The 25,204-nt window shown below is 39.3% G+C and overlaps 1 protein-coding gene across 1 annotated transcript in view; it reads left to right on the top strand.

Annotated features, from left to right (window-relative positions):
• Window positions 1–25,204, top strand: part of LOC140732397 (obscurin-like) — a 530,964-nt gene that overhangs the window by 295,194 nt on the left and 210,566 nt on the right. The window contains exons 61-67 of the mRNA XM_073054987.1: window positions 976–1,254; window positions 9,200–9,457; window positions 10,226–10,492; window positions 10,752–11,024; window positions 15,416–15,682; window positions 24,332–24,607; window positions 24,894–25,166. Of these exons, the coding sequence (XP_072911088.1) occupies window positions 976–1,254; window positions 9,200–9,457; window positions 10,226–10,492; window positions 10,752–11,024; window positions 15,416–15,682; window positions 24,332–24,607; window positions 24,894–25,166 (1,893 nt within the window). The remainder of the gene's footprint in view (window positions 1–975; window positions 1,255–9,199; window positions 9,458–10,225; window positions 10,493–10,751; window positions 11,025–15,415; window positions 15,683–24,331; window positions 24,608–24,893; window positions 25,167–25,204) is intronic.

Below are 25,204 nucleotides of genomic sequence, written 5' to 3'. Positions count from 1 at the left end.
TCCATTGTCCCAGGTTGATCAGATGACTTGTCTACAGTGTGACCCAGGCTTCACTCTTTCAGTGATCCTCCCTTTGTCCTAATCATCACTCCTCCACACTCTCTGCAATTTAAAACTAACTTGTTTTCTCTCTTTACCACTTTTGGTAAAGGTTCTGCATGTCATCTGCATCTCTTTTCATGGATGCTGCCTGACTTACTAAGTGTTCCTAGGGTTTGTTTTTCTAATTGTAAGTTACGCAGAAGCTTGTCTAACTATCCAGAGAACTAAGTTTAAATCCCACCATGGCAGTGTGAAATTTTAATTCAGATAATATTCCAGAATTTTAAATAATTACTCTAATAATGCCATAAACTATTGCAATATCATAAATACTCTAAAGTTCCACTGATAACTTTCAAGGTTCTCAATAAAGGTAGCAGATGTGAAATCCTATCATGTTATTATCACTCTTCAGAAGCTGTTTTGCTAACATTAAACCTATTCTTTATTAACTTTGCCTCACTACACATGGTCAGATCTAAAATAACATGTCCCTAATTGGTGCCACTATTTAAGAACTAACCAGAACTTGCTTCAGGACTATTTGAATGGTCCGCAGTTATTCCATTGTGTTTATTACAAGCCCCCATTATTTATTTATTCCTCCGTCCTACCATGTACCTTTGTTATGTGGCCTGATGACTCTACCAGTTATTCTTTCCCTTGCTGTTTCTTACTACCATGCAGACTGATTCTACCTGTTGATCTACTAACCCAAAATCATTTCTCACTTTTGTATTAAGAGACCTACTCCATCTCCTTTTTCTTTATACTTAGCCTTCTAATACTAGCCCACCTAAAAATTGTAAACAAGTTTAGAGAATGTGTTAACAGTTTTCATGTTTTGTTACTTGCAGAAACTAAATAAAGAAACCTCCAAGTTTTATGTCTGTTTACCTCAACTCAAAACCATTCTCTGAACATTTTCTACAGAACGCATAAAAATTATTCGTGGGCTTGAAGATACAACTGTGGTTGAGCAAAACAGTGTGAGATTCATATGTGAGATTTCTCAAGAAGATATTAAAAATGCTCAGTGGTGGTTAGGTGGAAAACTACTTCAAAGTAATGAATGCTGTGATATCAAAGTTACTGATAAGATGCACACTTTGATATTGAAAACTGTCACACCCGATAATTCCGGAACTATTATGTTCAAGGTCGGCTCTGAAAGTTCAACAGCTAAGTTGGTAGTGCAAGAAAAACCTAAAGGTATGTTCCTCACATTTTGTACTCTTCATGGTGGTTGTTCAAGATAATGTCCCTAACATCCATTTCAGCATGTAGCGTTATTTGGTTTTCCAACAATTTTACCTAAAGTTATTGATTAAACATGCAACTTGTATGTGACAATATTAATGGTCAAAGAAATCAATAATCCTGAATTTCTTAAAAATTTTAAGTCTTAAAAATGTGAACATGCTACACTATTCTTTAAATGTTATGCAAATTTAGAGGATTACATTGTACTCCCAGTTACCTGTGCAAGCCAAGATTCTTAACTGGAACTTTTGCCTGTGTTTGAACCATATCACTCTACATCTTTCCTATCCATGCAATTGTCCAAATGCTTTTTTAAATGTTTTAATTGTACCCACCTCTATCACTTTATCTGATAACTCATTCCATATGCTCATCACCCTCTGGAAAAATTGCATCTCATGTCCCTTAAACCTGGGCCCTTGAGTTTTGGAATTTCCTAACCTGAAGTAAAAACTTTGAGTATTCACCTTATCTATGTTCCTCTTTAAGGTCACCCATCAGCTTCATGCTTCAGGAGAAAGAAGTCATTGCTTGTCCACTTTCTCATTATAACCCAAGCCTTCCTTTCTATGTAACATCCTTATAAATATTTTTCGCACACTCTCCAGTTTAATGACATTCTTCCAAGAGCAGGACAATTATAGGCTGTTCAAGAATCTTCCAAAGTCCAGAGAGTGTCTTTGAACTGGCAGTGAGACACTTCTTCAACATTTATCTGCTGCAGTATTCAGTGGGTGCACCAGTGGTAACACCACAGTCAGCAATCTATTGTGGAAGTCTTTGGACTATCACAGCAAGAATGATGCAAACCTGAGAGCAGGTGTCTTTCTTACTACCAAGTACCTTGCTAAAAATCCATGCACACCACATCCGTTGCGTGACCTTCATCAATTTGTTTTTGCCACCTCCCTGAAAAACTCAATTATACACTTGAGGCACAACCTGTACCTCACAAAGCAATGCTGACATTGCCTAATGACTGTGCTTATAAATCCTTTCTCTAAGAATCCTCTCCATTAGTTTCCCCACCACTGACAAAAGACTCACTGGTCTATAATTCCCAGGATTAGATCCTTATTGCCTTTCTTGAACAATGGAATAACATTTACCGAAGATTATTGTCAATGCCCCAACAATTTCTTCCCTGGTTTCCTGTAGAAACCTGGTATGTATCCCATTCAGTCCTGGGAACACTAGCCTGTTCTATACTGACCTCACATTAGTCAAAATCCCCTGGAGAACACTGAGACAAAGTACTCATTAAGGGCCTCCCCTCCTCCGATTCTTCATGTATCTGTAGCACACCTCAATACTACTTGCCAAGGCCTCCTTAAGTTCTCTTTTATCTCTTCCAAGTCCCTTCTTAAGCTCCTTCCCAGCTGTTGTATATTTCTCAAGAGCCCTCTCTGATTTTGTTTCCTAAACCTTAAGTATGCTTCCTCCTTCATCTTGACTAAATATTCCATCTCTCTTGTCAACCTTAATACTTTTATCCTACCATCTTTTCCCTAAGTGGGATTAACCTTTCCAGAACCCCATGCAAATGGTTGTTAACCTCCACATTTCTGCTGTGCATTTCCCTGAAAATATCTATACCCAGTGTTGGGCTTGAAAATCTGCCCTGTGTTCGTTTAGGAAGAGAGACAACCAACACCGGAATATTACAAAACTTGGCTTTAATGGTGAATCATAACTGGCACAGCGAATACACGGAGTCGCTGGAGGAGGCGCGTTCCGTCCTCCCCTTACAATCTGCTCTTATTTATATCCCTTTTCCCCCCAGCACAACCCCTTGCTACACATATTTGGTAAGGCCGAACTTTGTTGTACATATTAGGTAATATCGGGCACTTGTGTCCATCTTATTGGCCCGATGCCATTCACTCACGAGTTACCTGTTTCTTTTGTTTACTGAATCGCGTGACACTAGCAGTTTCAGTGTAGCGGAATCCCCAGTTTCGCTTCCCCCCTCCCTTGCATTCCTGTCTCCTAATATCACGTGAGCCACTCCTGACCTGTAGTGGCAGTCTCGAATTAACCCTAACATTAACCCTAACACCAGTTTATTCTCCAATGTTGCTGCCTAATACTAATGTAATTATCCCTACCCCAAAAAATATTTTCCCATATCATCTGTTCCTTTCCTTGACGATGACAATGCTAAAGGTCAAGGAGCTGTGGCCAATACCTTGGAAATACTCACTCACCAAGAGGTTCTGCCACCTGTACATTGTCCAGTACTAGATCTTTGGCTTGTACGGAAGAGCGAGGAGATCATCGATTGGCGAAACAGGAAAGTAGTCACCCCTAAGTTGCAGGAGGCGGGTAGCTGGGTGACTGTCAGGTGTAGGAATGGGAAGGTGAATAGGCAGTTAATGCAGAGCACACTGTGGCCATTCCCCTCAATAAGTATACCTTTTTGGAAACTGTTGTGGGGTGTGACCTTCAGGGGAATGCCGCAGAGACCAGGTGCAGAAGGGAAAGAGGGAGAAAAGGGGAACTATAGTGATAGGGGACTCAATAGTCAGAGGAACAGACAGAAGTTTCTGTAGATGTGAACGGGACACCCAGATGGTATGTTGCTGTTGCTCCCAGATGCCAGGACAGGAATGTCTCAGACTGTGTCCACACATGTTGGAGGGGGAGGGAGAGCAGCCAGATGTCTTGGTACATGTTGGTTCCAATGACGTAGGAAGGAAAAGCAAAGAGGTCCTGAAGAGAGAATTTAGAGAGCTAGGCAGAAAGCTGAGAAGCAGGACCTCCAGGGTAAGAACTTCTGGATTGCTACCTATGCTTCATGCTAGTGAAGGTAGAAACAGGATGATTTGGCAGATAAGTATGTGGCTGGGATGTGGCACATAAGTATGTGGTATGTGAGATCATTGAGATCTCTTCTGGGGGAGGTATGAACTGTACAAAAGGGAAGGGTTGCACCTGAAGCCAAGGGGCACCAATATTCTCGTGGGCAGCTTTGTTAGAATTGTTGGGGAGGGTTTAAATGAATTTAGCAGGGTAATTGGAGCTGGAGTGAAGGGATTCGGGATAGGATGGATGGTAAAATAGCAAAGATAGCGTGAAGTTAGATTGTCAGGAAGGGCAGGCAGATGATGGATATAATTGCAGCCAGCAGGGTGCGTATCAGTGCATTAGGGATGCAGAATCACAAAGGGTCGCAAATACAATACTCAAAAGTTTTATATCTCAATGCACAGAGTTTAAGAATTATGGTGAATGATCTTGTTGCACTATTACAGATTGTCAGGTATGATGTCGTGGCCATCACTGAATCGTGGCTGCAGGATGATTGTAGTTGGGAGCTGAATGTCCAAGGTTGCATGTTGTATCAAAGGGATAGGAAGATAGGCAGAGGGTGTGGCATTACTCTTCTGGTAAGGAATGGCATCAAATCATTAGAAAGATGTGACATAGGATGGAAAGATGTTGAATCCTTGTGGGTTAAGTTAAAAAACTGAAACAGTAAAGGGACCCTTATGGCAGTTATATACAGACCTCCAAGCAGTAGCAGGGATATGGACTACAGAGTACAACATGGGGGATTTTAGCAAGTAGGTAGATTGGGAAAATCAGGTTGGCGATAGATCTCTAAAGTGAATTTTTTGAATGTCTACAAGTTGGCTTGTTAGAGCAGCTAGTCATTGATCCAACGAGGGATCAGCTGTACTGGATTGGGTGCTATGTAATGAACTAGAGACAATTTGGGAGCTTAAGGTAAAGGAACCCTCAGGAGACAGTGATCACAATATGATCGGCTTCAACTTGAAATCTGAAATTTCAACTTGAAATTTACACTACAAGCTGCATCCGCAAAGCAAACAACAATATGAAGGACCCCACACACCCCTCATACAAACTCTTCTCCCTCCTGCCGTCTGGGAAAAGGCACCGAAGCATTCGGACTCTCACGACCAGACTGTGTAACAATTTCTTCCCCCAAGCTGTCAGACTCCTCAATACCCAGAGCCTGGACTAACACCTTACTGCCCTATTGTCCTGTTTATTATTTATTGTAATGCCTGCACTGTTTTGTGCACTTTATGCAGTCCCGGGTAGGTCTGTAGTCTAGTGCAGTTGTTGTGTGTCTGTTTTTTTCCTCTCTGTTGTTTTTTACGTAGTTCAGTTTAGTTTTTGTACTGTCATGTAACACCATGGTCCTGAAAAAACATTGTCTCATTTTTACTATGCACTGTACTAGCAGTTATGGTCGAAAAGACAATAAAAGTAACTAGACTTGAAAGGGAGAAAGTAAGGTTTCACATAGCAATATTTCAGTGGAATAAAAGTGGTATGAGAGAGGAGCTGGCCAAAGTAAATTGGAAGGAGATGCTGGCAAGGATGACAGCAGAGCAGCAATGGTGTGAGTTTCTGGAAAGTGTAGGATAGATGTATTCCAAAAACAAAGAAATAATCAAATGGCGAAATAGTATAGCTGTATAGCTTAATATAAAAGCAATTGTGTGGATAACCAGAGGCTTTTTCCCAGGGCTGAAATAACTAACATGAGGGGGCATAGTTTTAAGGTGCTTGAAAGTAGGTACAGAGGGAATGTTAGGGGTAAGTTTTTCTCACAGAGAGTGGTGAGTGCGTGGAATGTACTGCCGGCGACAGTGGTGGAGGTGGATGCATTAGGGTCTTTTAGGAGCCTCTTAGATAGATACATGGAGCTTAGAAAAGTAGAGGGCTATGTGGTAGGGAAATTCTAGACAGTATCTAGAGTAGGTTACATGGTTGGCACAACATTGTGGGCCGAAGGGCCTGTAATTGTGCTGTAGATGTCTATGTTCTATGCTCAGAAGAGAGAGCATACAACAAAGGAAAAATTAGCAGGAAAAGAGGGGATTGGGAAGCTTTTAAAACCTACAGAAAACAACTAAAAGAATCATTAGAAGGGAAAATATGAAATATGAAAGCAGGCTAGCAAACAATATCACAAACGAGAAAATCCAAGCAACACACACAAAATGCTGGAGGAGCTCAGCAGGCCAGGCAGCATCTATGGAAAAGAGTACTTTGGAGACAAAACCCTTCATCAGGACTAGAAAAAAGGATGAGGAGTCATAGTAGGAAAGTGAGGGGAGGGGAGGAAGAACCCCAAGATGATAGGTGAAATCGGGAGGGGGAGCAAAGTAAAGAGCTGGGAAGTTGATTGGTGAAAGAGATACAGGGCTGGAGAAGGGGGGAATCTGATAGGAAAGGACAGAAGACCATGGAAGAAAGAAAAGGGGGCGGAGCAGTAGAGGGAGATGATAGGCATGTAAGGGGATAAGGTGAATCAGAATCAGGTTTATTATCACCATCATGTGATGTGATACTTGTTATGGAGTGTTGAAGGGTGAGGTGGGGCAGGCATTACCAGAAGTTTGAGAAATCAATGTTCATGCCATCAGGTTGGAGGCAACCCAGACGGAATATAAGGTGTGCTCCTCCAACCTTTCTCCGTCCTGTCTTCTCCCCTCTGAAATGTCCACTCCAGCCAGCTCAGCTCCAACTCCAAGTACATCGATTTTGCTGTGCACCAGCCAGGCACATCGCGCAAATTTGCTTTGCTTTTGCTCGCTTCCTCATTGTTTGCAGTGATAGTTTACCACAATTTACTTTTTTTTAAAGAAAGGTGTTATTAATAATGATTTTAATCAAATTCCTTTGATCTTGATCTACCAGTAAGCTGTCACACGTCTTCAGTAGTGCCATTTTAAACCCGAAGTATCAGTACTCAGTAGACTCAGGAGATGAAATAGCAAATTAGTAGATCTCCTTATTTTCTAGTTTCTTGTGCAAGTGGTGCATGTGAGCTTGATTTCAACATTTAAGAGAAGTTTGGATAGGTACATGGATAGTAGGGATATGGATAACTATTGTCCAGGTACAAGTCAATGGGAGTAGGCAGTTTAAATGATTCAGTGCAAATGGGCTGAAGGACCTGTTTCTGTGCTGTACTTTTCTATGACTCCATGACACTCAAATAACAATGGTAGAACTCACCTCCATTGTCTTTCACCTTCACACTCCCCTCCTTCCACCTTGCTTCATCTGTTGATTCTACATTTTCCTCCCTTTGTCTGCTTCTGCCTGTTATTCTCCGCCACAGTCTTCCATCTCCACCTCTGCTCACTCACCTACCTGGAACTCACCTCAGTCCACCAATCAACTCGGAATCCTGTCTTCCCACTCCCCTCATTCTCTCTATGTTGGCCATCTTGCCTCTCCACTTGCAGTCCTGATGCAGGGTGTTGACCTGAAATGTTGTCAATTTCTTTCCTTCTTCTAATGCTACTAGACCCACTGAGTTCTTCCAGAATATTCTGTGCTGCTTATTATCTCAGCATCTGCAATCTCTAGTTTCTACATTGTTAACCTTTTATGTTTGCAAGGTTCTTTCCGTGGTAAAGGTTGTGTTGACTCTAAACTTCCTTGCTACAGAGTCATTTTGAAGCAGTGATGAGATTTCTGTCATATCTTCTAATTTGCTGCTCATTCATGCTTCAGAGAAGTTATCCAGGTTCCCTATTCTGAAAAAGTGAATTCATTGACTTTGACTTCATTGAGATCAGATGGTATCTTGGGCATCAACTGTTTACTCTTTTTCATAGATGCTGCCTGGCCTGCTGAGTTCCTCCAGCATTTTTTGTGTATTTTCTTGAAGCACGCTTGATTCCTTCATAATGGGGGAGATGCTAGCTGGATACTTCCATCAGCCCTGCTGGCTTTCCATAAGTACAACATCACTCATTGCCCATATGGGCCCCTTTAATAATCTAGAACTTTTCATGAATAGAAAATGTTTTCACTCCCTTGGTGTGTGTGGTTCTCTATTGATCACTTGGAGAATTTCCTCCATCTTTCCTGGAAGAATAAATGAGAAAAACTAGATGCTAGAAATTAAAGTAATACACACAAGATGCTGGAGGAACTCAGTAGTGCAGGCAGGAAACAAGTAAACAGCCAACATTTTGGGCCAAGATCCTTCATCGCCCTGTGAAGGGTCTTAGCCCAAAACATCAACTGTATACTCTTTTTCATAGATGCTGCCTGGCCTGCTGAGTTCCTCCAGCATTTTGTGTGCATTTTCTCGAAGCATGCTTGATTCCTTCATAATGGGGGAGATACTAGCTGGACACTTCCATCAGCTAGCAATGCTCTGATAAATTCTGGGAGATGAGGGCTACCTTCTGCTTGTGTAGCTGCCCACATCAGGGTACTTTGCAATTATAAGAGTCCAGCACAGATATGTCAAGAGCTACACAGAACAGGATAGTAGAGGAAAGTGCTCAACTTCTCCTAGTACTTTTCCTGCATCAGTCCAAAGGTACCTACAGAATAATAGGATATGCTTGGTGCTAACAGTCCAAGAGCAAAATTACTGAAAACATTTTACTAGAAGAATTGGATCAGCCCATGATTGAATGGCAGAGCAGACTCGATAGGCCGAATGGCCTGCTTCTACTCCTATATCTTATGGTCTAAAAATCTACCATAAGCGCACATTTCATTTCTTTTATTGGGCTATTTGCATCCAAATAGTATATTAGTCAAATGTTCATTTCATAAATCTGAGTTAATTTTGCTCAATCCTTCTATCATTCTCCAATATTCTCTGTAATTATATCTTTCATTATAGATTCTTGTATTTTCACTACGAGAAATACTGAGTCACATTTTTGCTAGCCTGTACTCTCTTCCTTCACTTTCAGAATATTACTTGCGTTTGGTTGAAGCAAAGAGAATTTGTGTTGTGGATATGATGCATTAAATATGTATAAGACTGTATTGGAGAATACTTTGAATTTTGGATAAATCAGTTGTTAGTTTCCATACATATCAGTCTTTATATTTCAAATATGTATTGTTCATTGTGGCCTTATTGTTTAATTTTTAGTCATTTTCAAACAAAATCTTCAGAACATACAAGCAAATGAGGAAAGTACAGTTTTCCTTCGTTGTGAACTTTTTGAATGCGATGTGCCTGTAACATGGAAGAAAGGCTCAATAACAATTAAACCTAGCAGTAAATATGAAATGAGGCAGCAAGATTCAATGGCTGAGTTGGTGATTTCTGACTTAACATTGGAGGATGCCGGTGAATATTCTTGTGAATCTGGAGATCAGAAGACTAGTGCTTCCCTCAAAGTGGAAGGTAGGACAGATAAGAATATTCATGTCATTTAAGAATTATAAAACTATTCTATCAATGTTACCCATCTACTTTTTATTAACTTCTTTATATTTCCTATTTGTTTCCATCATTGTGCAGATGTCAGTTCACTTGTTTAGGAGTTTTATTTATACTTGCCATTGAGGGAATGCAAAGTTCAGTTTGATTCCTGGGATGCAACTGTAGTTGAGAAAAGTTTGTTTGATGATTCTGGATCTTCAGGAAATTGGAAGAAATAGAAGTTCTCTATCTGAAATATACAAAAGTCTGACAAGGGTTGACAGGCTTTAAGACATTTAGGACTTCTCTCCATTTTCCTTGTCAATGATTTGGCTGAGAAGACCATTAGGACTAGGATGTAGAGGTATTTCTTAAGAGTGTGGTGAACCTGTAGAATTTACTGCTACATGGCAGCCAAGTTGTTGAATAAAGCTTTTTATTAGATAGAACAAAGCTTTCTGGGTTTTACCTATATTTGATTATTTTTTTTTAAATTTCCAGAAAATATTTAAATAGGTAATTTCTGGACACTGAAGGGGTATGGTGAGAGCATGGGTATGTAGTATTGAAATTGAGACTATGTTTTCATGATCTGTTATTTATTTTAGAGTTGAATTATTTATTATTTCTCATAACTGAAACTTATAAAACTTTGAAGAAATTAGTTGGAGCTTCTTTGACCTAGTTGTACTGTCATAATTGCAAATGCCATAATGGTAATTAAATTGTTTCTTGTATTAATGCAAATAGCTTTACCTGCCTATTTCAAACAAGAGCTACAGAATGTGGAAGCAGTTGAAGGGCATACAGCTAATCTACGCTGTGAGCTTTCTAAACCCACTGCTACTGTTGAATGGAGAAAGAGACTTGTTGTGCTTCATCCAAGTGACAAGTACGAAATGAGCCAAAAAGGTGTCACCGTTGAGCTGTTAATTCATAATGCAAAACCAGGAGATGCCGGCAAATATACTTGTTATTGTGGGAAACATCAAACAACAGCTACCTTGACTGTTAGAGGTGATAATTCAACTACTTAAAAATATTGCAGATGAGAAAGCGATTTACTTAAAAACTACCTCAACTTATGTTAAGTAATTTATTTCTTAAAAAAACTTCCAATTGTAAGATTATGATTTTCTTCACATATTACATGGTTAAATTGACATTCTATTTATTGGTCCATTTTGGTTATGGTCAAGAACATAAACATTGTTTTTTTAAGCTATATTTGATAAAGAAAGGAAAGGTACTGATAAGTTTTTGTTTCATTTTCCAGAACGTGAAGTAAAGATAGTTTCTGGTTTAAAAAATACTGATGTCTTTGCTGGTGAGTCAGCCACATTTGAATGTGAGCTCTCACAGAAGGATGTGGAAAATACGCAGTGGTGGCTGGATGGTTCACCCCTTCAGAATAATGATCTGAATAAGATATCTGTTCGAAATGGAAATATTCACACGTTAACGCTACAAGGCTTGGGAACTGATGACTCAGGAACAGTAACATTTAAGGCTGGGGCTCTTACTTCTTCAGCAAAGTTATTAGTTAAAGGTATTATTATCTAATAGCTTTCAACCTTTATATCAATGTTATTTTCGTTAACCATCTTTAAATCTGTAGAATATCAAGATTGAATGGATTTCATTTTGGAATTAAGAAGCGCTCGCTGCTGTCTGTAGAGGGAAAGGCTGCTGGGGTGGAGTGAGAAAGCTTCATGACTTGTACTGTATGTTGTTGAAGTCCTTGTGCAAGGCCGGGAACTATATTGTGTGCATTACAATGGGGGTGGGGTATGCGGGGAAAGAGTGCACAAGATATGTCATTGCTTCCGTATGCAGACGTATAACTGTGCAGAATGAAAGCCTGCAAGCTACCAATTAAAAATTCCTCTTGCCTGGAACTTGACAAGCTTGGAATTTTGCAACTGATCATGAGAGAGAGAACTTTGTAGGGTTAGAAATGGACAGGTATCAGAGGTTATGGAAGATCTACACTCAGTAGTCACTTTATTAGCTACACCTATGCTCCTGTTCGTTAATGCAAATATTTAATTAGTCAATCATGTGGCAGCAACTCAATGTGTAAAAGCATGCAGACATGGTCAAGAGGTTCAGTTGTTGTTCAGACCAAACATCAGAATGGGGAAGAATTGGGATTAAGAGACTTTTACTGTGGAGTGACTGATGGTGCCAGATAATGTGGTTTGCAGTTACCTGCTGGCCTCCTGGGATTTTCAGTGACAAGCAGTTCTGTGGGCAAAAATGCTGTGTTAATTAGAGAGGTTAGGGGAGAATGACCAAGTTGTTTCAAGCTGACAAGAAGGCGATGGTAACTCAAGTAACCACACATTACAACAGTGGTGTGCAAAAGAGCATCTCTGAATGCACATCTTGAACCTTGAAGTAGATGGGCAACAACAGCAGAATACCACAAACATGTACTATGATATATTACAATAATGGTATAGAAAGAACATCGGTACTTGAGAGGCTGCAAGAAATATGCATCTAATACTGGTGGTAAAATGTTTGTGGGCAGAAAAGCCATGATTGGTAGGAGGAGACCAAAGGTACTAGGGACCACCCTGAACCCAAGTTCCAAAAGGAGTGTGTACAAATATTGGGTGCTGATAATGTGAAATGTCTGGACAGTTGCCCATGAAGTTTGATTGCTTGCATTTTGCCATCCCAATGCTAAATTAAGATTGTTGAACAATTGCACTCAAACTCAATTTCAGTGACATTAGGCATGGAGGATCTTGATGAAATGATGAATCTTTTAAATAAATGCCAAGTATATTTCAGAAAGATAAATTATAACTTGTATTGGTGAGCCTAAATAACCCTGAAGCTAACACTTGGCAGCAGTGACCAAAAAATAGGTTTGTTATTTATTAAGAAGCTAATGAAAAGAAAAAATAACAAAATAGATTTCATTGAACTGGATATTATTAAGGGGATATTAGTATCAACAATAAAGTGCTATTAAAATATTTTACCATGATACAGAATGTTTGTTGTAAAAGATTGACTAAATAAGCATACCGTATTAGCCATTATTCAGTCTAGTGTATTGACTCATATCAGTTTCCTTCCTTGCTTTACTTGCTTATATTCTCAGTAGTGTAATTTGGTTTCTTGCTAGAATATTGAAATGTTTATATGTATATTGATTGATAGTGCAAGGAGGGGAAACATGTTTTTTCTTTAGTTTGCAATCTCATTTGACATTGATACCAAGTAATCAATCTAGAGAAAATAAGTATCTAAAGGATTGCATTTTCTTAATGGTCATATCTCATTTGGTATACTGCCTTCAGTTCTGCATATAAAACCTCAAAGGATGTAGTATAGTTTCCTAGAAAATGTATCAGAGCTTTACAGTTTTAAATTATGAAAATGATTTGGCTTCTAATCCATTGAGTTTAATGGGCAATGTGAGTATTTAATTAAGCAGTTTAAATTATTTACTGGAATAGAATTAACACAGAAAAATTTTCACTTGGGTACGGGGTCCAGTGCATAGGGTGTTATTTTAAAATTAGAAACTAGGCTCTTTTCAATTTCAAGTCACTTTTCCCATCCAGACCAGAGGGAAATTGTGAAGCATATTCTTTCAAAAGACTGCCAATCCTGAATCAGTTTAAAATTTCAAGATTTAGATAGGTGAATTTTTGATGAATATAAAAAGAACATGATCAAAGTCAAGCAGAGGTACAGAGCAGTCATGATTTGAAGGAACGGCAGAATCGGGTCAAGTGACTAAAAAGTGTCCCCTTCCAAATGTGTCATTCACTTACACTAAATTCTTTCATTATTATAAAAATAACCTCTGAGCATTAACTCAAGAAAATCTTTTTTTGAAATGGGGAAAAAATGCGTGCATGTTTTAAATGATTAGTATTCAACATTTCTGCATGCTGTCATTTTCATCTGAGACTAGGATGGACACCTGTTCCATTGGAACCAGGCTCCAAAATTTTTCAAGTTGCATTCCAGTGACAGATTTGTGTAGTCTCTGCTATTATAATTGGAAGCTGGCTATGACCACATTGTCTTCTTTAGGCAATATCATGACCACAGGAAGCGATGGTAAGTTTTTTTGCATAGTTTTTGGCACCTTAACATTCCAAAATAAAGTTTGATTTCTAGCCGAACCCTAGTGCTAAAATTACGTTCTGTTGCAAAGTTGCTGATAGTAAACCTAGGCGTTAAGCAAACCCTCAACATCCTACAAAAAACATACTGCTGGAGGACTCTGTAGGTAAGGTAGTGTCTGTAGAAAGAAGTGGACCATCAACATTTTGGGTCAAAGCTCTTGATCTGGAAGTCTACAAGGAGTTCAAGAACTTCTTTGTAATTCCAAATTCAATCTTTTTTTTCTAAACTCCAATGGGTGTAGGTTCATCCTGTTTGATTTTCTTCATTAATTGATTCCTTTATACAGAAATCAACCCCAGTTAACATTACACTGATTCCAACTCAATCAAATCATACCTTATATACTGTATAAACCACTGCTTCTCAGCGGGTCATGAATTATGTACCAAATTCAGAGTCTTTAACTTCAGATACTCTTTTTTAAATAGGTTAAGGTATGCTGCTGAGCAAAGACAATCATAAATTTCGTCATTGATGCCCATCCTAGTTTAATTACTCCTAAGATATGGAAAATATTAGGGACATTTATTGTCTGAGTGCAGTGTTGTATAGAGGAACAGGTTGGCAAAGTACCTTTATTTTGCCTTTGTTAAGTTTGTGACAAATCCTCTCAAATGCTTCCATGAATTAATCAATAACGACGTTGAACTCTGCCTCCAGACAACCGTAAAAGCAAATCATAAACACCAAGAGATTTTGCAGTTGCTGGAAATTGGGAGTAGCACAGATAAGCTGCTGGAGGAACTCAGCAGGTCAGGTAGCATTTATAGATAAGAACAAAGAGTCAATGTTTTGGGCTGGGACCCTTCATCAGGACTGGAAAGGAAGGAGGAAGAAGGTGGGGGGGTTCGGGGAAGGTGAACCAAGCTGAGTACATGTTCAAGAGTTAGGGAGCAGCGAGAGAGGGTCTCACTGAACATCCATTGAAGAGTTTTAACAGCTGTGTTGTGTTGTATTTCAATGGGTTGTGGTGACCTTGACTCCGTAGTGGAGGTAATACAAGTTGAGCAGTTTTTTTTAATCTATCCAATAGATTTGTTGCAGTCCAACAGCAAGCTTGCTGGATGTGAGCTGCAGCATTACAGCAAAATAAATTATAGAAAGTAGTTCAATGTTTGACACTGTTAAGATTGGATCTGTTGTGAACCAGTGATTCATATATGTAATTCTGATAGATTAATCTGCGACTTAATAGAAGAATTTGAATATATTCAAATTTTGATAATGAAGTTTGTTCTCAATCAAAATTCCAGATAGGCATCTGCTAATAAGTCAAATATTTAACATACAGTACAATAAATCATCATCCTAATGTTTGGGATTGCCGCTATCTCATTGTTTACTTGGACATTATTTATGAACATAAAATGTTTAAATTTTATGGATGGTAGCTCACAATCTGTCACAATGATGTAGTTATCATCCAATCAGTTCAAAAGTCAAAAATAATATTTCAAGATTAAAGATTGTTAGTTATGACAGTTAGGGAAAACAAAATGATTGTTACTCTGGATCTGAATTGAATTGACTTTATTTCTTACATTCGTCACATACGTGAGAAGTAAAAATCTTTATGTTACGTCAAATGCAACTTTAAAAAAATGCAATAAGCATAAAGAACACACTAAAGAAAAAATATACAATAAATATGAAAACAATCCTTCAAAGTTATGTACTCACTTGATCCCAGTTTGCAATTTGTTAAAATAAAGATAATAATCTTAAAATATTTGAATTTCTATTGGTGCTGCTACTAAATCTCCTATGGATGTTGATTAACAGATCCAACGGTTGAGGTAGTAAGCGAAATGGAAGATATTACTAGAGAGGAGCATGACACAGCAGAGTTTATCTGTCAGTACTCCAGACCAGTCAAAGCTGTGTGGAAAAGAAATGACAAAGAGATTCAGCCTGATGGTCATCACATAATTATTGACCAAGACTGGAATGTAGCAAAGCTGAAAATCTGTGAAGTCACCCCAGCGGACAGTGGGATGTACACTTGTGAAGCAGCTGGAACAAAGGTTGCAGCAGTGCTCAGTGTTCTAGGTGAGCCCAGGAGAAATACAATGCTTCCCACAATATAGTGCATTATTGCTAAATTTTTAACATTATTTAAAATTACAAGAAAATTAACAAACTAAAGAAGGATATTTATGAATGGGCAATTTACAAAGATGGACTTCTAAAAGTTAGCTTTGTAATCATTTAACCACCAGCTTTTAATTAATCTCATCCACTCACTAATTCTTCAACCATTTGTAGAGGTTTGGCTCTAACCCACCACCAGCCTTCATCTAGATTTCTTAATCTATGAAAGTTGCTGATGATCATGATTATCTTACCAGGTGGGAAATGCACCAAATGCTTATTCACTCCACTTTTTTTCTACATCTTTTCAAGCCCATTTTAACACTGAGCTGTGCAAGTGTACCTTTTGATAATCAAACCTTGTATTTTCTGTTTCCAGCATAAAAGAACATCTAAAGAAAAAAAGAAAATGTATTTTCAAAGTAGACTAAAATTTAAGTAAAAGTAAAGAATGCGTAGGTTGCCAGCTTAGTCGTGTAATGGTTTACAAGAGAGATGACGTGAATTTTTGAAGTTGACATATTTGAAGAAGATCTTGATGGAGAAGCTGATTTTCATTGATAATGCATATCTACCATAGGAGCTTAGAGCAGTTTGCTACCAAGCTTTATATATTATTGTACAAATTGTGAAAGCTTGTGGAACATTATAAACGTGAATTATCCTGTTGTGCCTGCTGGCCATGAAGGGAAAGGTATTTTACTCTGTATCCCCAAGAATGTCCCAACTTTTTTTTTCCCCCTCTCCCCCCTTCCCCCATCGTGATTGGCTGAGCCATATCCACTTAACTTTTGTAGGACTTTCTGTTCAAGGGCATTGGTGACCATCAACTATAGTTCTTTTATCTTTTCCATCCCACCCCCTTAATACCTTAAAGCTAACTTGTTTCTTCTAGCATTTCACAGAGACTCTTTTCCATTCTTCCATTCTCAGCAGTTACCCACTTTCTGTTTCAACCACAGGTAATGGGACACTTGTTCTTAAATCTTTCTCCTTCCCACCATCCTATCATCTAAGCATCTTTCCAGGTGAAAGCAATGATTCACTGGCATTTGTTCCGATCGATGTTCACAATGTAGACTACTATATGTTGGAGAAGCCAAACACAGGCTAATTGAGCACTTTGTGGAGCATTTATGTTCAGTCTGCTAGTTTTCTTTTGCCTACCACTTTAGGTTTCTATCCCATTCCCATTCTGGCTTATTGCTTTGTGGCCTCTAGCACTGTTAAAGTGAGTCTGAATGTAAGCTAGAATAACACCATTTTCTGACTGCAACATTGCAGTTTTCTTGAATTAATATTGACTTCCACAACTTCAGGTAACTTTCTATATCAGCCACCCATCTGTGATACGGGCACAGTTTGTTTGTTTATTCTCTCTCCCCCTCCAGTCAATCTTCTAGTAGTTGCAGTCACAGTCATGCCCAGCCTTGCCTGCTGGCAATGTCTTCCTGCTCTATATTTCGCATCTCCTACTGTGACAAGAGGCCTAAGTGAGGATGGTGAGGACCCAAATGCTGAAGTATTCAAAACTAGAATCGAGAGATAATTTTGAGACTGAGATAAGAACAGGGTTCTTGACTAGATGCTAGACGAAAGCCTGACATGAATTAGACAAGAATCCAAACTAAACAGAAATCCTAAATGCAATCTCAGACTTAACCATCTGACGACGGTAAAGGTGAGCTGATGATTGAGCACTAAACCTGAGTTCAGGTGCTCTTTAGATATGCAAATCTTGGCGTGTATGCCTACAAAAACTTCCTGTGCATTCCCAAACCAAAAGCCATGGATGAACCAGGAGGTTCAGCTCTGCTGAGGGCTAGACCTATACCATTTAAGTCTGGGAACGCAGGTCTGTACAAGAAAACCAGGCATGACTTCCAGAGGGCTATTTCAAGAGTGAAGAAACAATTCCAAGTGAGATTGGAGGTGACATTGGGTGCACGTCAACTCTGTCAGGATTTGCAGGAATTACTTCCTTCAAAGCGAAACCCAACATCAAGAATGGCAGCAATGCTTCCAGGTGAGTTCAATGCCTTTTATGCCTGCTTTGAAAGGGAGAAAATAACTACAGCTGTGAGGATTCCTGTTGCACCCAGTGAACTGTGATCTCTGTCTCGGAGGCTGATGTCAAGCTGTCTTTCAGGAAGATGAACCCTCACAAAGTAGCAGGCCCTGATGGAGTACCTGATAAGGCTCTGAAAGCTTGTGCCAACCAACTGGTGGGTGTTTTCAAAGACATTTTCAACCTCACTGCTACGGTTGGAAGTTCCCACCTTCTTCAAAAAGGCAGCAATTATACCAGTGACCAAGAGTAGTAGTGTGAGCTGCCTTAATGACTATCGTTCAGTAGGGTGATGAAATGCTTTGAGAGGTTGGTCATGGCTGGAATCAACTCCTGCCTTGGTAAGGACCTGGACCCATTGCAAGTTGCCTATTGCCACAATAGGTGTACCACAGATGCATTCTCAATGGCTCTTCACACAGTCTTAGATCACCTGGACAATACAAACACCTATGTTAGGATGCTGTTCATTGACTGTAGCTCAATGTTTAACACCATCATCCTTACAGTCTTGATCAAAAAGCTACAGACCCTGGACCTCTGTACCACCCTCTGTAATTGGATCCTGGACTTCCTAACCAGAAGATCACAATCTGTGCGGACTGGTAATAATATTTCCTCCTCACTGACAATCAACACTGGCACATCTCAGAGGTGTGTGCTTAGCCCCCCGCTCTGCTCTCTCTATACCCATGACTTTGTGGCTAGATGTAGCTCAAATGCCATCTACTGTATAAATTTGCTGATGATACAACCATTGTTGGCAGAATCTCAGATGGAGACGAGAGGGTACAAGAGTGAGATTTACCAGCTAGTTGAGTGGTATCTCAGCAACAACCTTGCACTCGGCATCAGTAAGACGAAAGAGCTGACTGTGGACTTCAGAAATGGTAAGATGAAGGAACATGAACCAATCTTCATAGTGGGATCAGAAGTGGAGAGAGTAAGTAATTTCAAGTTCCTGGGTGTCAATATATCTGAGGATCTAACCTGATCCCAAATTATCGATGCAGCTATAAAGAAGGCAAGACAGTGGCTATATTTCTTTAGGAGTTTGAGGACATTTAGTTTGTCACCTGAAACACTCAAACTTCTACAGATGTACTGTGGAGAGCATTCTGACAGGCTACATCACTATCTGGTATGGGTGGCCACTGCACAGGATCATAAGAAGCTATAGTAAGTTGTGAAATTAGTCAGCTCCATCATACATACTAGCCTCCATTGTATCCAAGATATCTTTAAGGAGTGGTGCCTCAGAAAGGCAGCATCCATTATTAAGGACCCTTATCACCCAGGACATGCCCTCTTCCCAATGTTACCGTCAGGAAACTGGTACAGAAGCCTGAAGGCACACACTTAGCAATTCAAGAACAGCTTCTTCCTCTCTGCCATCCAGTTTCTAAATGGATATTGAACCCATGAGCACTACATCACTTTTTTCTGTTTTTGCACTATTTTAACTTATAAACATATAAACACTTACTGTAATTGATTTATTAACAAGTTTCAGAACATATGCCAGTGATATTAAACCTGATTCTGATTTTTGACCTTGGCCCCAGAGGAACCCTGTTTCATTTGGCTGTGTTCATAGGCATTCATGTATTGCTGAATGATAATTAGACTTGAACTTGCTTTCAATGGTCAGGGTAATCAGTGTAAAAGCTGGGAAGTCATGTTACAACTGTATAAAACTTCGGTCAGGCCACATTTGTGTGCAGTTTGCCACATTACAGGAAAAAAATATGGTGGCTTTGAGAGGATGCAGAAAAGTTTCATCAGGATGTCACCTGGATTGGAGTGCACTAGCTATGAAAAGAGGTTGGACAAACTTGGCCTGCTTACTCTGAATTGATGAGGGCTAAAGGCATAGAACATAAAACAGTCAGCATAGGACTGATGATGTCTGAGCTGAGCATGTAGCCAATTTCAACCTATCCCATCTGGCTGCATGTGGTCTAATTCTCTCCATTCTCTACTTGTTCACATGCCTGTTTAAAAACCTTTTAAATGTTACCATTGTTGTTGCTTCCACCAGCTCCTCTCGCATAATGCTCCAAGCATCTACCACTTTCTGTGTGTAAAATAAAACTTACCTCATAAATCTTCTTTAAATTTCTCCCTCTTGCCTTAAACCTATACCCTCTAGTATATGACATTTTCAGCCTGGAAAAGAGACTGACCATCTCCCTTATTTACGACAGTCATAATTTTACATACTTGCATCAGATCGACCCTCAGCCTCCAATACTTTAAAAGAAGAACAATCTTAAGGTTATTCAACCTTGTAGCTAATTCTCTCTAATGCAGCCAACATCTTGGTGAACCTCTTCCAAAGCCTCCATATCATCCTGTAATGCCACAACCAGAATAGCACACAACATTTCAAATGTGTCCTAACCAACAGTTTTATAAATTGTTGCCTCTTCCTTTATTTATTTATTTTTAATTTATTGAGATAGAGTATGGAATAGGTCCTTCCAGCCCTTCAAGCTGCGCTGCCCAGCAATCCCCCGATTTAATCTTAGCCTAATCAAAGGACATTTTATAATAACCAATTAAGCTACCAACCGGTACATCATTTGACTGAGGGAGGAAACCATGTGGACATGGAGTGAACTTATAAATTCCTTACAGGTAGCGATGGAAATTGAACCCATGTCCCTATATTGTAAAGTGTTTCGCTAACCACTACACTACCACACCACTCAATACTCATTGCCACAACCATTGAAGGCAAATATGCAGTATGGTTTCTTTACATTCTATTAATTTGTGTTACCATTTCAGGGAACTATGGTTTGGTACCTCAACATTAATGTTACTAGGTGTCCTGCCGTTAGCTGTATTAATTCCTCCTACATTTGACCTCCCAAAGTGCAACACCTCACTCTTCTCCAGATTGAACTCTCTCTTTTCTACGTCCATATTTCCAAAGGCATTGTCCTCTTTTGTCCCCGTAGTCATCCTTGTTTCACCCGATCAGAGACCTCTCAGCTCCCTTACCCTTCTTGCAGCTTAACAAATTTCTTTATCTTCTGTCAAGCTATTATGAAGGGTCTTCTACCTGAAACATTAACTCTGTTGCTCTTCCCACATATTCAGCCTGACCTGATGGCTACTTCCAGAATTTTCTATTTCCCAGCATTCACATTTTTAAAAAAAAATTTTGCTAACTTGTTGATTTTTTTGATTTTTAAATTGCATAAACCTTTTGTTGGTTTGTTTTAAAATATTTATGCTTGCGAATCATGGTGTTGTAGCTATAAAGAAGAGGTGAACTGAAGTGATAGGGATTCATTGGTTAGGGGAACAGACAAGATGTTCTGTGGACGAGAATGAGATTCCCAGATGATACATGGCATCTTGGATTAAGTCTTCAGCATTCTTAAGTGGGAGGGTGAGCAGTCTCAATGACATGAGTAGGAAGGTTGATGAGGTAAGTAAGTTCAGGGAGTTAGGTGCTGAGTTAAAGGACAGGACAAGACCTCAGGATTGTGATCTCAGGATTACTACCCATGCCACGTGCTAGTTAGCCCAGAAATAGGAAGATCATCACGTTTAACATGTGGCTAAGGAGATGGTGCAGAAGTGAGGGCTTCAGTTTTTTGGATCATTGTGCCCTCTTTCAGGTAATGTGAGACCTATACAGATAGGATGGTTTGCACTGGAGGGCAATGAATATCCTTGCAGGAAGGTTTGCTAGTGCTGCAGAGGAGTATATAAACAAGAGTTGCAGGGGCATGGAAGCTAGAGCAGATAGTGGAGTGATGGTGAGGAACGATGTTGTTAAACTTGCATACAAAGTCAGGAATCGAAGGGTTGAGCATGATGGGACTAATGTTTTGAGTTGTGTATATTTCAGTATAAGGAGTATTGTAGAAAAATCGGATGAGCATTGGGCATGGATCTGCACATGGAATTATGACATTGTAGCCGTCAGTGAGATTTGGTTGCAGGAGGGGCAGGACTGGCAACTCAACATTCCAAGGTTACGTTGCTTTCAACATAGTAGCACGAGAAGGATGGCATTATTAGTCAGGGAAAATGTCACAACAGTGCTCAGACAGGACAGGCTGCAGGGCTCATCTAGTGAGACATTATGGGTGAAACTGAGGAATAAAAAAAAAAAGGATGACCATGTTAATAGGATTAGTATTATAAACCACCTAATAGCCAGTGGAATTTAGAGGAGCAAATTTGTTGAGAGATTGTAGACTGTAGCAAGAAACATAAGATTGTGATAGTAGGTAATCTTAACTTTCCACTGGGACTCCCTTACTGTAAAAAGTATCTGCAAGTAGGAACAAACAAGGTACTCGAAGTATAAGAAATGCAAGAGGATAATTTATTAAGGAAATCAGGAGGCATGAGGCTGCTCTAACAGACAAGATGAAGAAAAATCCCAAGGACTTCTGCAGGTCTATTAAGAGCAAAAGGATTGCAAGGGACAAAGTTGGTCCTCTGGAATATCAGAGTGGCCAAAAGAGTTGGGGGAGATCTTAAATAGATCGACCTGCTCCCTAGATTTGGCCCACACCCGACCTTTCCAATTTGGCCCAGTACTTAAATCAGTCAAACCTCGGTTTGTTTCTCAATCTCAGACCCAAGCCCTGCTGTCTCGACTCTGTCACCTCCAAGACCCCTTCAGCAGCCAAGCATTGGCTCATTCCATGCTCTTGGGCCCAGGCCTTGTCGCTTTGTTTCGGCCCTTACACGCCATGCCACAAATGTCCTGAAGCTTTGTGACTTCAGTTCACCCCACAAAAATGCCAGGTCATGCAGGTAGTTCAAAAGAGAAGTCACAGGCTATTGATCATTTTCATGAAAAAGTGTGATAAATAAAGTAATTAATCGTTGTATTTGCTACTAGCAAGTCGTCACTGTGCTTCACCAATGCCATCTTAAAGTAGTTTGACTTCTTTACTCAGCTCTTTATCTCTACACAAGTGTATTGCCTAGTTGAGCTCTATGATGTTGTGAGCATCAAATTAGAGATATGGGAGAGACTTGCAGTAACACTATGGAAAGATGCAGAGATGAGAAATTTGAAAGTCAAAGTGACCTTGACCTAAGTGTGCAGTCTAGGTCTAAGAGTGCGGCTAAAGGTCTTCCAGCTGCATTTCATATATCTCAGGGTGACAGCCTTGCCGAATCTGAGAATGCATGTATTTTGGTTTTCACAGAAGCCCAAGATGTAGTCTTGAAGTCTTCTAATATCAGCAATGTCTACCTTTAAATAATGGAACAAGCAAAAAAAGTTGCACTATACAGTATACTGTGGCCATTTTATTAGGTACACCTGTACACCTGCTTGTTGATGCAAATATCTGGTCAGTCAGTCATTAGGCAGCAACTCAATGCATAAAAGCATGCAGACATGGTTAAGAGATTCAGTTCTTATTCAGACCAAAAATCACAATGGGGAAGAAGTGTAATTTAAATGACTTTGACTGTAGAATGATTGTTGATGCCAGGCGAGAGAGTTTGAATATCTCAGAAACTGCTGATCTCCTAGGATTTTCAAGTACAATCGTCTCTAAAGTTTACAGAGTATGGTGCGAGAAACAAAAAAAAACATCCGGTAAGCAGCTGTTCTGTGGGCGACAGTACCATGTTAATGAGAGAGGGGTCAGAGGAGAATGGCCAAACTGGTTCAAGATGATGCTAACACATCTAACCACCTGTTACAACAGTAGTGTACAGAAGAGTATCTCTATACTCTTAACGCACAATGAACCTTGAAGTGAATAGGCTACAGCTGCAGAAGACCATGAACATATAGAAATATACTCAGTGGCCACTTCATTAGGTACACTCTGTGGCTACTTTACTCCCCTATACCAAATGAAGTGCCCACTGAGTGTACTTAGTTGTAATGCAACTGTTCTGCAATAGTTATAGATTGCACTCAGTGGCTTCAATTCATGCTGTACGGATGGAAATGGCAGGTGGGGAGTGGGTGTAGGTTACATTAATAGGGACATTATTAGTGTATGATGACACCAGAAGAACAGCAGATCCACTAAAATTATTAGCATACAGACATGACATTCACTATTCACTTGGAACTGATTTCTAGGGCAAGCACAAAATTGAGTGCTATGCAATCTAATTTTAAGGATGCAGAGTTGGATTTGGTTTATAGCATAAAAATTGAAAAATAACTGAGAGAAATAGAAAAAAATACAAGCGGTATTTTACTGACTCTTCATTGGGCAGAGTGAAGGAAGTTTTATTCTAATCTAATTTAGTGGATAACATCTGTCACCTTTATTCGGCACACCCCACCATTTTGACTCTTAAAGAACCCCCTGAAATAACCCAGCAAACCACTCAATTCAGGTATCAGGATTAGAGAAAAGAAATGCTGGCCTTGCCAGTGAAGCAGCAATCCCCAAGTTTTGCACATGCTTATATCCCTCATCTTAAGGAACACAAGATTGATTAAATGGTATAGTATTCAGGCTAGTACCATTCTAATGTGTTACTCCAAAAATAATAGTTTGAATTACTGTTTTTTTTCCTTTAATTAGCAAAGCAACCTGATATTCTTGAAGGACTAGAGAATGTAGATACAGTAGAAGGTGGTGAAGCTCTGTTTGAATGCTCCTTATCCAAACCAGAAGTAAGTGATTATATGTGGCTGATGGATGATGTTCCTGTAACACAGTCTGAAAAACTAGAAACTGCAGTGCTCGAAGCTGGAAGGCGACACCTCTTACTGTTAAAGAACTTAGTTCCATCTGATAGTTGTCGAGTGAGCTTCATGTCTGGAAATGCCATGTCCTCAGCGTATTTAAATGTTAAAGGTAAAAAAAAAAGATTATCCATGTTGTAAATATTTTCATTGGGGGAAACTAATTGTTTAAATCTTGTATTTAATAATTACATTGGTAGAAACAAAAAATAATCTACTAGGTTCCTTCTAAATTCCATTGGTAAAGCATTACACTGATGAACAACCATTTTAGATTCTATTTCCTGTAATTCATAATTAGTTTATTAATTGTTCGTTAACTTACCTACTAATTGTACATATTTCTCAATGGAAGTACATTTAATTTGATGTGAGCATCAATGTGTTTTCCTGTGTAGGATGGCAGATTAACATTTTGAACACTTTGAGAGATACTGAAGTGGTCCAAGGCGATCATACAGAATTTGAATGTGTATTGAGTGAAGTTGTCCCTACTACTGAAGTGAGCTGGTATCTGAATGAAGCCGATATCAAAACTGATGAGCACTGGGAAACAAAGGCAGAAAGAAATACTTACAAACTCATACTGAAAAATGCCCAACTTATTCATTCTGGAGAAATAACTTTTGCTTCAAGAGATGTTATTGCGTCAGCAAAAATAACTGTTATTGGTAAGATACCAGACATTGACAGCATTTAAATTATGCAA

Source organism: Hemitrygon akajei, chromosome 8 (genome assembly GCF_048418815.1).
Source record: "Hemitrygon akajei chromosome 8, sHemAka1.3, whole genome shotgun sequence".
Lineage (NCBI taxonomy): Eukaryota > Metazoa > Chordata > Chondrichthyes > Myliobatiformes > Dasyatidae > Hemitrygon > Hemitrygon akajei.
The sequence above is the reverse complement of the archived record's forward strand: the minus strand, read 5'-3'. Positions and strand labels throughout refer to the sequence as shown.